Source organism: Entelurus aequoreus, linkage group LG21, assembly GCF_033978785.1.
Source record: "Entelurus aequoreus isolate RoL-2023_Sb linkage group LG21, RoL_Eaeq_v1.1, whole genome shotgun sequence".
Taxonomy (NCBI): domain Eukaryota; kingdom Metazoa; phylum Chordata; class Actinopteri; order Syngnathiformes; family Syngnathidae; genus Entelurus; species Entelurus aequoreus.
In genome coordinates, this window is record NC_084751.1 from 9,400,976 (window position 1) to 9,413,686 (window position 12,711).

General features: G+C 36.6%; 2 protein-coding genes across 2 annotated transcripts in view; one reads left to right on the forward strand and one right to left on the reverse strand.

Moving 5' to 3' along the window:
- zcchc9 (zinc finger, CCHC domain containing 9) lies at positions 1-7,952 on the reverse strand. Its single transcript, XM_062030791.1, has 6 exons — positions 7,717-7,952; positions 6,094-6,463; positions 5,880-6,030; positions 5,713-5,805; positions 5,571-5,639; positions 1-276 (listed from the first exon to the last, which is right to left on the reverse strand). The coding sequence occupies exons 2-6, from the start codon at positions 6,436-6,438 to the stop codon at positions 164-166; spliced, it is 771 nt and encodes a 256-aa protein (XP_061886775.1). The 5' UTR covers positions 6,439-6,463; positions 7,717-7,952; the 3' UTR covers positions 1-163.
- Positions 7,899-12,711, forward strand: part of ddx56 (DEAD (Asp-Glu-Ala-Asp) box helicase 56) — a 20,043-nt gene continuing 15,230 nt past the window's right edge. Inside the window, exons 1-3 of the mRNA XM_062030786.1 lie at positions 7,899-8,109; positions 9,106-9,267; positions 9,341-9,495. Of these exons, the coding sequence (XP_061886770.1) occupies positions 8,053-8,109; positions 9,106-9,267; positions 9,341-9,495 (374 nt within the window). The 5' untranslated portion in view covers positions 7,899-8,052. The remainder of the gene's footprint in view (positions 8,110-9,105; positions 9,268-9,340; positions 9,496-12,711) is intronic.

The window sequence follows — 12,711 nt, forward strand, 5'->3', positions numbered from 1 at the left end:
AAAAACTGAAGATCAACGTCAGAAATCTTTATAGTGATAGATTACAACAGATTATTGTAATGTGTAAATTACAGAAGCCATGTTTTATTGGAAAAGGTACTAAAAAGGACTGAACTTCATGGAAGAGTCAATAGTGTGTCAGGTGACCTGTAGATCTGCGTCATCAGAAGACGACCACTTTGGTCTGCTTGGGTTTGCTTTTCTTCACCGGGACATGAACCTCCTCGTGGTCTGCACTCATGTTGTTGGACAACCAACCCAACGTCAGGGAGTGGCCTGGGGAAGAACACATCTCATTTCAACACACTCATTTCATATCAAACACACATAAAAACTACACTCAACCACTATAAAACATAGATGTACTACACTCAGCCACTATAAAACATAGATGTACTACACTCAGCCACTATAAAACATATATTTAATACACTCAACCACTATAAAAACATAGATTTACTACACTCAGTCAGTATAAAACATAGATGGACTACACTCAACCACTATAAAACATATATTTAATACACTCAACCACTATAAAAACATAGATTTACTACACTCAGCCACTATAAAACATATATTTAATACACTCAACCACTATAAAAACATAGATTTACTACACTCAGCCAGTATAAAACATAGATGTACTACACTCAGCCACTATAAAACATATATTTAATACACTCAACCACTATAAAAACATAGATTTACTACACTCAGCCAGTATAAAACATAGATGGACTACACTCAACCACTATAAAACATATATTTAATACACTCAACCACTATAAAAACATAGATTTACTACACTCAGCCACTATAAAACATATATTTAATACACTCAACCACTATAAAAACATAGATTTACTACACTCAGCCACTATAAAACATATATTTAATACACTCAACCACTATAAAAACATAGATTTACTACACTCAACCACTATAAAACATAGATGTACTACACCCAGCCACTATAAAACATACATTTAATACACTCAACCACTATAAAAACATAGATTTACTACACCCAACCAGTATAAAACATAGATGTATTACACTCAACCACTATAAAACATATATTTAATACACTCAACCACTATAAAAACATAGATGTACTACACTCAACCAGTATAAAACATAGATGTACTACACTCAACCACTATAAAACATATATTTACTACACTCAACCACTATAAAAACATGGATTTACTACACTCAACCAGCATAAAACATAGATGTACTACACTCAACCACTATAAAACATATATTTAATACACTCAACCACTATAAAACATATATTTAATACACTCAACCACTATAAAAACATAGATTTACTACACTCAACCAGTATAAAACATAGATGTACTACACTCAACCACTATAAAACATAGATGTACTACACTCAGCCACTATCAAACATATATTTAATACACTCAACCACTATAAAAACATAGATTTACTACACTCAACCAGTATAAAACTTAGATGTACTACACTCAACCACTATAAAACATATATTTAATACACTCAACCACTATAAAAACATAGATTTACTACACTCAACCAGTATAAAACATAGATGTACTACACTCAACCACTATAAAACATATATTTAATACACTCAACCACTATAAAAACATAGATTTACTACACTCAACCAGTATAAAACATAGATGTACTACACTCAACCACTATAAAAACATAGTTGTACTACACTCAACCAGTATAAAACATAGATGGACTACACTCAACCACTATAAAACATATATTTAATACACTCAACCGCTATAAAAACATAGATTTACTACACTCAACCACTATAAAAACATAGATGTACTACACTCAACCAATATAAAACATAGATGGACTACACTAAACCACTATTAAACATAGATGGACTACACTAAACCACTATTAAATATAGGGTAAAAACTCCGGTTTGCTTGTTTTTTTTTATCGATTATCGCTTTCCTCTTGTGTTTTGTTTTGTTTATATTTGCCGGTGTTGTGCCAAAATGGGATTGCCTGCCAAAAATGTATTTCCTTCGCCAAACCTGCATTGCTTGGCTTGGTGTGTCCACAGTGGATTACGAGGTGTGAGACAAACACTTTATCTTCCTGCTTATTGTAACGCTACGTGTTTGACATTATTCAAGCTTTTATCGTGTCCGGAAAATGACAGTTTGCCTCTTCTGTGGTATTAATGAGATTTAAAGGAGTGTTGTTAGTCCCACCTCTTTCTTGTTTGAACAATACATACAATTGTAACTGTTATTTCTTCCTGCACATAATAAATATTTATAAAATGTTTGGATGTATTCATTCATGTAAAATCTTAATGAAATGTAATATTAACTGACAAAAAGTGATTCAACGTAATATTTTGATATTTACACATCGCATATTTGACTAGAATACCTTTATGGGCATTACATATATCAAAATCAAGTACCTACTGTACGGTTTACTTGTTGAAATACCCTTTACAAAGCAAAAAATCTACCCAAACGACCACTTTGATGCTGCCAAAAATTGATTCAAGTAATATTTTGATACTGACACATCTTAACTCTGCATATTTGACTAGAATACCCATATGAGTAGAGATGTTTGATAAATGCCGATAAATGCTTTAAAATGTAATATCGGAAATGATCGGTATCGGTTCCAACCTCCCGATTTTCCCGGGAGATTCCCGAATTTCAGTGCCCCTCCCGGGGCAACCATTCTCCCGATTTCCACCCGGACAACAATATTGAGGGCGTGCCTTAAAGGCACTGCCTTTAGAGTCCTCTACAACCTGTCGTCACGTCCGCTTTTCCTCCATACAAACAGCGTGCCGGCCCAGTCACATAATATATGCGGCTTTTACACACACATAAGTGAATGCAAGGCATACTTGGTCAACAGCCATACAGGTCACACTGAGGGTTGCCGTATAAACAACTTTAACACTGTTACAAATATGCCCCACACTGTGAACCCACACCAAACAAGAACGACAAACACATTTCGGGAGAACATCCGCACCGTAACACAACATAAACAAAACAGAACAAATACCCAGAACCCCTTGCAGCACTAACTCTTCCAGGACGCTACAATATACACCCCCCGCTACCACCAAACCCCCTCCCCCCCTCCCGAATTCGGAGGTTTCAAGTTTGGCAAGCATGCTCTAGTATACTCTGGACTGAAGCTGTGTGCCTTCATTGTTTTTGTAGCTGTTGTTTTGAGGCATGTTTAAAGAAATTGAAAAAAATAATGTACTTTGTGAAAGTCAAAGTATAGTATTTCCCATAGTTGTAGTGGGTTTTAAGGATTATCTCAGGGAGAGCATGTCCCAAATTCCAAGCTGCTGTTTTGAGGCATGTTAAAAAAAATAATGCACTTTGTGACTTCAATAATAAACATGGCAGTGCCATGTTGGCATTATTTTCCATAACTGGAGTTGAAGTTGTTCTCTTATTTTGGAAAACCTTATTTTTGAGTGATTGATTGAAACTTGTATTAGTAGATTGCACAGTACAGTACATATTCCGTACAATTGACCACTAAATCTGTATGTCATATTATTATTTTAAACTGTTTTATATTTTAATTTTGTATCCTGTAAAGCAGTGGTCCCCAACCACCGCGGACCGATTGGTACCGGGCCGCGCCAGAAATGTATTTAAAAAAAAAAATAATAATAATTTTTTTTTTAATTAAATCAACATAAAAAAACACAATATATACATTATATATCAATATAGATCAATACAGTCTGCAGGGATACAGTCCGTAAGCACACATGATTGTATTTCTTTATGAAAAAAATAAATAAAAATAAAATAAAATATCAACACCCCCCCAATCCCCCCCGGTCCGTGGGACAAATTTTCAAGCGTTGACCGGTCCCCAGCTACAAAAAGGTTGGGGAACACTGCTGTAAAGAGTCTTTGAGTGCTCTGAAAAGCGCTATACTAAATAAAATATATTATTATTATTATTATTAAATGGTAACACCCGAATAAGTTTTTCAACTTGTTTAAGTCGGGGTCCACGTAAATAAATTCATGGTAAAGTTACATTGTTTAATGCATCCCGCGAGGCATCACAACAATATTAGGCATAATAATGTGTTAATTCCACGACTGTATGTATCGGTTGATATCGGAATCGGTAATTAAGAGTTGGACAATATCGGAATATCGGATAACGGCAAAAAAGCCATTATCGGACATCTCTACTTATGAGCATTACATATATCAAAATCAAGTACCTACTGTACTGTTTACTTGTTGAAATACCCTTCAAAACCATTTTTGGGTAGCAGCAAAGTGGTCTTTTGAGTAGATATTTGCTCTAAAAAGGGTATTTCAACAAGTAAACAGTACAGTAGGTACTTGATGTTGGTATATGTGATGACCATAAGGGTATTCTAGTCAAATATGCAGAGATGAGACGTGTCAGTGCAGCGTTTCCCACACATTCATTTATTTGTGGCGGCCCGCCACGAAAGAATTAAGGCTGCCACAAATAAAAAATTTTTTTTTTTTTTTTGTCCTGTCCAGCTTCACAGGTAAATCATATAGTTGATGTAGATGCCCATATCGGAGCTCTTTGTTCAGTGGATCAGATGTTTGATGAAGCTCTGTGTCTATCTACCACCACTACTGTTTTCTGTTTATTTGTTACTGACTGTGGCAGGACACCTCTGCCTCTGTTTCACTTTATGTTGCTGGTAAATAATATGGTTGTAGTAGTAGGCTAAAGTTAAATGGTTTAGTATGCACTAATTAAAGGGGCAGAGCTTTAAGAGACATTTTAGCTTTTATATTTTTATAAGATATATTTTTTGTAAGAACCACAATTAATAAATATATTTCAGTGAATAACTTATTGTTCAAATCTGTATATAAATATGTACATAAAGTGTTGTAATTATATTGTAAAATGGATGGATGGATGGATGGATGGACGTTTAAAACAAAACTGTTATTATTAATTAGTAAGTATACATTTTTCGAGCCTTTTTAGAGAAAATCATATCATTGTAGTAAATTATGCAAATTCTTGATGTCATGGTGACCACGCCCATAGCCACGCCCCCACCGCCACAGGTATTTTGGCAGTTTATGGGAAACACTGCAGTGGTCCTCGTCAGCCAGAGAACTTTGATTTTGGGGCGGCAGCGGTAAAGTTTAGATCCATAAAGCAAAGAAGAAAGTGAATGAATGTTTGTAACTGAAGTCATTTATAAAAAAAAATGTGTTTGTATTATTTTTTTTATGAATTAAGTGACGTTTATGACATTTTTCCAAAACACAATATAGAATGTTAGATAAAACAGGATAATGCATACATTTATCATTTGTTTTCAAAACGGTTACCCCAAAACTTAACTGTGGGACCCCATTTTTATGACTTGATGGGGTCTCTGGGACCCCATTTTGAAAATTCCTAGCGCAAACACTGACTATATTGTCGACAATAAATAATATTGTGGACAATGTCGAGTAATTGCTGCAGCCCTACTCTGTGGTGCTGTTAGAATCCCGATGGTGGAAGTGGACTGAACTCACTTGAGGCCTGATGTTCTGGACAGTCCTTCTGGAAATGTTCCACTGATCCACACACTCGACAACTTCCTCCTGGGAATAAACCAAAGAGTCAAAGCCAAGAAGAGTCCGTGCAGACGAGGGCAGCGTCTTCTAGCTGGACTACCTTGAGGGTAGACTCCTCTGGGGTTGTCGGGGCAGGAACGTGACAAATGTCCCGTCTGACCACAGATGAAGCACTTGGCGTACGGGTAGTCACCTGACAAACACAACCAACGTTAAAGACGCTTTCTGATACTTCCAAAAAAAATTCAATGTACAGCGTCTCCTCACCGACAGCCGGGTCCACTTTAGCTCTGCACCGCTGGATCTCGTGCTCGGTGGAGCCGCAGCGGTAGCAGATGCCTCGACCCATTTCCTGGTCCCGCTCGGCCTCGGGACAGTCAGCCAGGCCGTGACCTGGCTTCCTGCAGTTGAAGCACAGCTGCAAACACACAACAGCTTAAAAAACTTCGCCAATAACACAAATAAATGTTTGATAAGTCACCATTTTATTCTTCTTGTCGTTCTGCCTCTTCAACCTCCTGTCTTCTCTCCTCCTGTCTTTCTTCAACGCCACCTCCACCTCCTCCCTCAGCTCCCGTCCGTCTCCTTCAGGCAGCCGCTGTCCACTCTGGTGCAAATAATCCAGGAAACCGTTTACGTCCTCGTTGGTGTAGTCCTTCTTCTTTTTGTTCGGCTTTTTCACCGCGGAGCCGCCAGGCTGAGTTCCTCTGACGTGGCTCCTCTGAGGTTCTCCTTTGGAACCTTCTTTTGCCTTCAGCTGACCCCACGGAGTCGCCTCTGCGGGCTTGTTCTTGTGGATGTTGTTGGCTCTTGCCCACCTCGTCATGGCTGATCCTCCTCACAAAGTGTATCTTATGAAGAGGATGGAGCAATAGATAGATAGAATAGAATAGAAAGTACTTTATTGATCCCTGGGGGAAATTCAGCACCACAGTTCGCTCACAATAGACAAACACTTAGGTATTTTTTTTACATGTGAATAATGTAAATACAGTCTATTATACAGCATTATTCACATGTGAATAATATAAATACAGTCTATTATACAGCATTATTCACATGTGAATAACATAAATACAGTCTATTATACAGCATCATTCACATGTGAATAGTATAAATAGTCTATTATACAGCATTATTCACATGTGAATAATATAAATACAGTCTATTATACAGCATTATTCACATGTGAATAATATAAATACAGTCTATTATACAGCATTATTCACATGTGAATAACATAAAAACAGTCTATTATACAGCATTATTCACTTGTGAATAACATAAATAGAGTCTATTATACAGCATTATTCACATGTGAATAATATAAATACAGTCTATTATACAGCATTATTCACATGTGAATAACATAAATACAGTCTATTATTATACAGCATATATAATATAAATACAGTCTATTATACAGCGTTATTCACATGTGAATAACATAAATACAGTCTATTATTATACAGCATATATAATATAAATACAGTCTATTATACAGAATTATTCACATGGGAATAACATAAATACAGTCTATTATACAGCATATATAATATAAATACAGTCATTATACAGCATTATTCACATGTGAATAATATAAATACAGTCTATTATACAGCATTATTCACATGTGAATAACATAAATACAGTCTATTATACAGCATATATAATATAAATACAGTCATTATACAGCATTATTCACATGTGAATAATATAAATACATTATACATTTACAGTACATGTACAGTCAAAAAGAACATATGCATTATACATTGGCTGTACATCCAGCTATAATAATGATAGTAAGGAAGCAGGTGGAAATTAAGTATTCGGACAAATCAAGAACAGTAAACCACATCAGTAAAACCTTAAGAGATTTAGGTGAAATGTTTACATATTCCCAATGAACTGCCTACTATCAAAGTCAACTCAGGTCCCATCTGTCTACTCTGAGTTAGCCTTAGCACGCTGCTAAGTGCGTGTGTCAATGTTTTGGTGATAAACGTAAACTAAATGCCTAGCTGAGAATAAACATTAAATATTAAATGTCAGTTTGTTGTGATTTTATAGTCTCAATTCAGCGAGAAAAACACATAATTACCTGGTGAAGTTAATTTTCCATGCGCATGTTTTCCCGGAAGTTAAGCTTTCTTCTTCTCTGCTTGGAGCGCAGACTAGCACGGGGATAAGGCGCACTAGCGACACCCTGTGATGAAGCGGAGATGTTGTATTTGTATTAATATTCGTCGAGTTCATCTTCTTATTAATGACTCTTGTTCGTTTCTGATATACGTCGTCTCCCAAAAAGCATAGTACGCAGGGGGAAAGTCAACATTTCCCTTTTTTCCCCGTAAAGTGTGTGAAACACAGAGACACGTGAATGCGTCATGACGTATAATCAGTGCGACGCACGTGCACGTGAAACGGAAGAGAAGCGATGGCGACGGACAGGCTGCAATTTCACGAAATGGGTCTTGACGACCGTCTTTTGAAGGTAAATAAAACCTGTGTTGTTGTTCCAAATGTTAAATAATATTAAATTGCTACTTTGAAGCGAAAAACGAAGAGGCGAACGGAAGAAACGCGACGTGTACCTCTTCACTGACCTGTCTGTAATGTAAACAGTAATAAACAGTAGTAACTTTCAGATGTTCTCTTCAAAACATAACAATATGTATCAATAAAGTACTGTAACGTTTCTTACTAAATGTATTATTTCTTTCTATTTTGGGAGAAAACAAATATATGTACTCAATGTAATCGCAAATTATGTCAACTTAAATATTGTTTAATTATGCAAAAATGTATTACCAAACATTCAAACCGTTTTTTAAAAATTAATACATACTAATAATAATGATTTCAAAGCAAGTTATCCATCAAAATTGTGCAATGTAAAAGTAGCGATAGATTTCATGGTAAAATTGTGAAATTTACTGTGGGTTTTACAGCATTTTTCTCTAAATGAAAAAAACAGTACTTTTTTGTACTGTAATAAACTGTGGTGTCGTTTTGGCATTTTCAGTAATACACCGAAAAATCTACAATTGTTGATTTGCGGTAAAAACAAACTGCAGCTCAGGTGCCAACATTTTACTGTGAAAACAGTAAAAAAAACAAATGTCAATTTTACAGTAACATTTTGGCAACTGAGCTGCCTTTTTTAAACCATAAAAACAGCGGTACTGTTTTTACATTTGCATTTAATATACAATTAATTAAATTTGATTTATTTATAATTTTTTGTAAACATTTTAATATTTAATATAAATATTTTATGAATTTAATTCAATTTACATTAAAATACACTACATTTTGAGGTGAAATGATTGCAACTTACCATATATTTTTTTTACATTTTAGTTCGGAAAAAAAACTACTAATAAAATGCATAGCAAATCGAGTAATAACTGTTAGAAGCGGCCCTCTGGGGCCAAACATAACTGCGTTGTGGCCCTCAGTGAAAACCACTTTGACACCTCTGATCTAGGCGGTGGCTGATCTGGGTTGGTCCCTGCCCACCTTGATCCAGGAGAAAGCCATCCCTCTGGCTATGGAGGGCAAAGACATTCTGGCCCGGGCAAGGACCGGCTCGGGAAAGACTGCTGCTTATGCAATACCTGTCATCCAGCGCATCCTGGCCTCCAAACAGGTGCCGCACAGCAATCAGCTGCAGGACCCAAATAGAACTGTTGTGACTTTTTCCCCTCTCTTCTTGTCTTCAGACTGTCCGCGCGCAGGAAGTGAGAGCTCTGGTCCTGATTCCCACCAAAGAACTCGGCCACCAGGTCCAGACCATGATGAGACAGTTGACTGCGTATTGTTCCAGGGACGTCCGTGTGGCAGACATCTCTGGCAGGGCAGACGTATCCGCGCAAAGGTCAGTTTAATATTTGTAACATGGAACGGGACAAGGAAACATTTGCTTCAGTTAGGGCTGCATCAAAATCATGATTAGTTGACCTTTTATCTTAAATTTGGTTAAAGCTGGATTATCCCACTATTGTCAGGTTCAAACACTGATGACATCTATTAAACAGACAAGAAGCAAGGAATCATGCAGAGACAGTTACATTTAGCTCAATGAGGAGAGACGTTTTGGGCTGTACTCTTAGTTACAGAACCAACCTACGCTCTAAGGCAGGGGTGTCAAACTCATTTTAGATCGGGGGCCACACGGAGAAAAATCTACTCCCAAGTGGGCCGGACTGGTAAAATCACGGCATGATAACTTAAAAATATAGACAAACTTCAGATTGTTTTCTTTGTTTAAAAACAGAACAAGTACATTCTGAAATTGTAGAAATCATGTTGTTGGTTTTTTTTTACACTTACATGTTGCAGTTAATAGACTTCTATCTTTATTTGTTGTTACTTATATTTTCTGAACAAATTATATGGTAATGTTCATCAGTCATTGGTGTTCATTTTCAATCTATCAAGATAAAAAACTTATATCAATATCAAATTACAGTATGTTATTTATGTAGTTTGATCATTTTCCTCGACTGGTGCACTAACCTTATGTGGTTTATTTTGTACATATATAGCATCATCTACAACGATACAAAGAATTGCTATTGCGACATCCAGTGGACACATTTAAAACAGCTGTTTCTTTCATTCATAAATTTCAGGTACATTTTTATACTTAGCAAACTCATCCCGCGGGCCGGCTAAAACCTGTTTACAGGCCTGATCCGGCCCCCGGGCCGTACGTTTCACACCCCTGCTCTAAGGTAACAGTCCCATGTGCTCCTTTATTTATTTGGGAGGTCCCTGGTTACATTGCCGAGGCTGCCTCTGAAGGAAGGGGGGTAATCTCAGCAGCCCCAGTTAGACACAATATATGACTACCGGTATTCATGAAATGCAAATGTGCTGACTAGAGATGTCCGATAATATCGGTCTGCCGATATTATCGGCCGATAAATGCGTTAAAATGTAATATCGGAAATTATCGGTATCGTTTTTTTAATTATCAGTATCGTTGTTGTTTTTTTAGTTGTTTTTTTATTAAATCCACATAAAAAACACAAGATACACTTACAATTAGTGCACCAACCCAAAAAAAACTCCCTCCCCCATTTACACTCATTCACACTCTTTCACACAAAAGGGTTGTTTCTTTCTGTTATTAATATTCTGGTTCCTACATTATATATCAATATATATCAGTACAGTCTGCAAGGGATACAGTCCGTAAGCACACATGATTGTGCGTGCTGCTGGTCCACTAATAATACTAACCTTTAACAGTTAATTTTACAAATTTTCATTAATTACTAGTTTCTATGTAACTGTTTTTATATTGTTTTACTTTCTTTTTTATTCAAGAAAATGTTTTTAATTTATTTATCTTATTTTATTTTATTCATTTTTAAAAAAAAGTACCTTATCTTCACCATACCTGGTTGTCCAAATTAGGCATAATAATGTGTTAATTCCATGACTGTATATATCGGTTGATATCGGTATCGGTAATTAAAGAGTTGGACAATATCGGCAAAAAGCCATTATCGGACATCCCTAGTGCTGACTTTTTAATGTCATTCAAATTTGAACTTTACAGCACAGATAAGAACGAAATTTCGTTACATAAGCTCATGGTAGTGCAGGATAAAAAAAGCAATAAGGTGCATATATAAATAAATAAATATATATATAAAATAAATAAATATATAAAATAAATAAATAGATTACTGTACAGATAAATATATTGCACTTTCTCACATGCGTCCACGTTTATGGATGTATGTTATATTGTCTTTTTTTATTCCAGAGAGTTAATCCATTTTGGGGGGAGTAGAGAGGATAATTTTAATTATGATGCGTTCAAGAGTCTTACGGCCTGAGGGAAGAAGCTGTTACAGAACCTGGAGGTTCTGCTTCGGAGGCTGCGGAACCTCTTTCTAGAGTCCAGCAGTGAAAACAGTCCTTGGTGGGGGTGGGAGGAGTCTTTGCAGATTTTCTGAGCCCTGGTCAGGCAGCGGCTTTTTGCGATCTCCTGGATAGGAGGAAGAGGAGTCCTGACACTCGTGATATCGCTCTGTCTGCGTCACGGCACTCGATGTTCGCCCTTGGCAGTCAGCAGGCCGGTTCTGGACACAAACACTGATACGAGACGATGTCCCTTTCCACGGATAGAAAAGTACAACTTCAGCACAATTGATAATAACTATAGCAACGGCCTTTAAGCATAAGAGTTGTGTGATTACTTACACATTAATTATTCTAACAACTATCAACTACCACTCTACTTTTTGGTCGACGTCCGCCTGATGGTAGCAACAGTACTACCGTATTTTCCAGACCATAGGGGGCACCAGATTAAACGGCGCACTGCCAATGAGCAGGTCTATTCAGGTCTTTTTTCGCACAAAAGGCGCATCGGGTTATAAGGCGCATTAAAGGGGTCATATTATGATGATGTTTTCAGGATTTATGCAGATCCCAAATACACATCAGCAGGTGCCAGAAGGTAAGAAAAGTTTGTTTTGCATAATATTGCGAAACAAAACAGCAGATGATATGTCTGCTAATAGGTGCCATTTTGCAGTCCTTATACACACACCATAATAATACTCCTATGTTTAATGCGCCGACAAACCATCAAGCGGTGCGGCTTCATAGCTTACCAAAGTCGTACTAAAAACATTTTGACAGATTTTCGAGCACCGTGTGTAATGTTCTATATTCTCAATGGAACATTTTACATTTTGATGTTTACTGCCATCATCTTGCAGTTTACACGTATCTCTTATGTATGACTGCCATCTACTTGTCACACTTATCATTACACCATGTACCAAATAAAAATTGTTTCGAAGTCAGTAAACTCAACCAAACTTATGCCGTTAGGGTTATAAGGCGCACTGTCGATTTTTGAGAAAATGAAAGGATTTAAGTGCGCCTTATAGTCCGAAAAATACGGTACTAGTGAAAATGCCAAGTGTACAGCACTGTATTAAATGGGAATATTTTTATTTAAAATGTAACTTTCCTCTGATTATAATCCCCTCAGTTATCCACACAGGACATGTCAACACAACCATGGAAAACACTCAATCGATGTAAACAAAATTCTAAAAATCAC

What these genes read in the sequence shown, in the direction of transcription:
- zcchc9 (XM_062030791.1), bottom strand. Translation starts at nt 6,438, where the DNA reads ATGACGAGGTGGGCAAGAGCCAACAACATCCACAAGAACAAGCCCGCA. An exon ending in TAAAGTGGACCCGGCTGTCG is followed by an intron (nt 5,806 to 5,879) that starts GTGAGGAGACGC and finishes TGTGTTTGTCAG; the next exon opens with GTGACTACCCGTACGCCAAG. An exon ending in TCCAGAACATCAGGCCTCAA is followed by an intron (nt 277 to 5,570) that starts GTGAGTTCAGTC and finishes GTTCTTCCCCAG; the next exon opens with GCCACTCCCTGACGTTGGGT.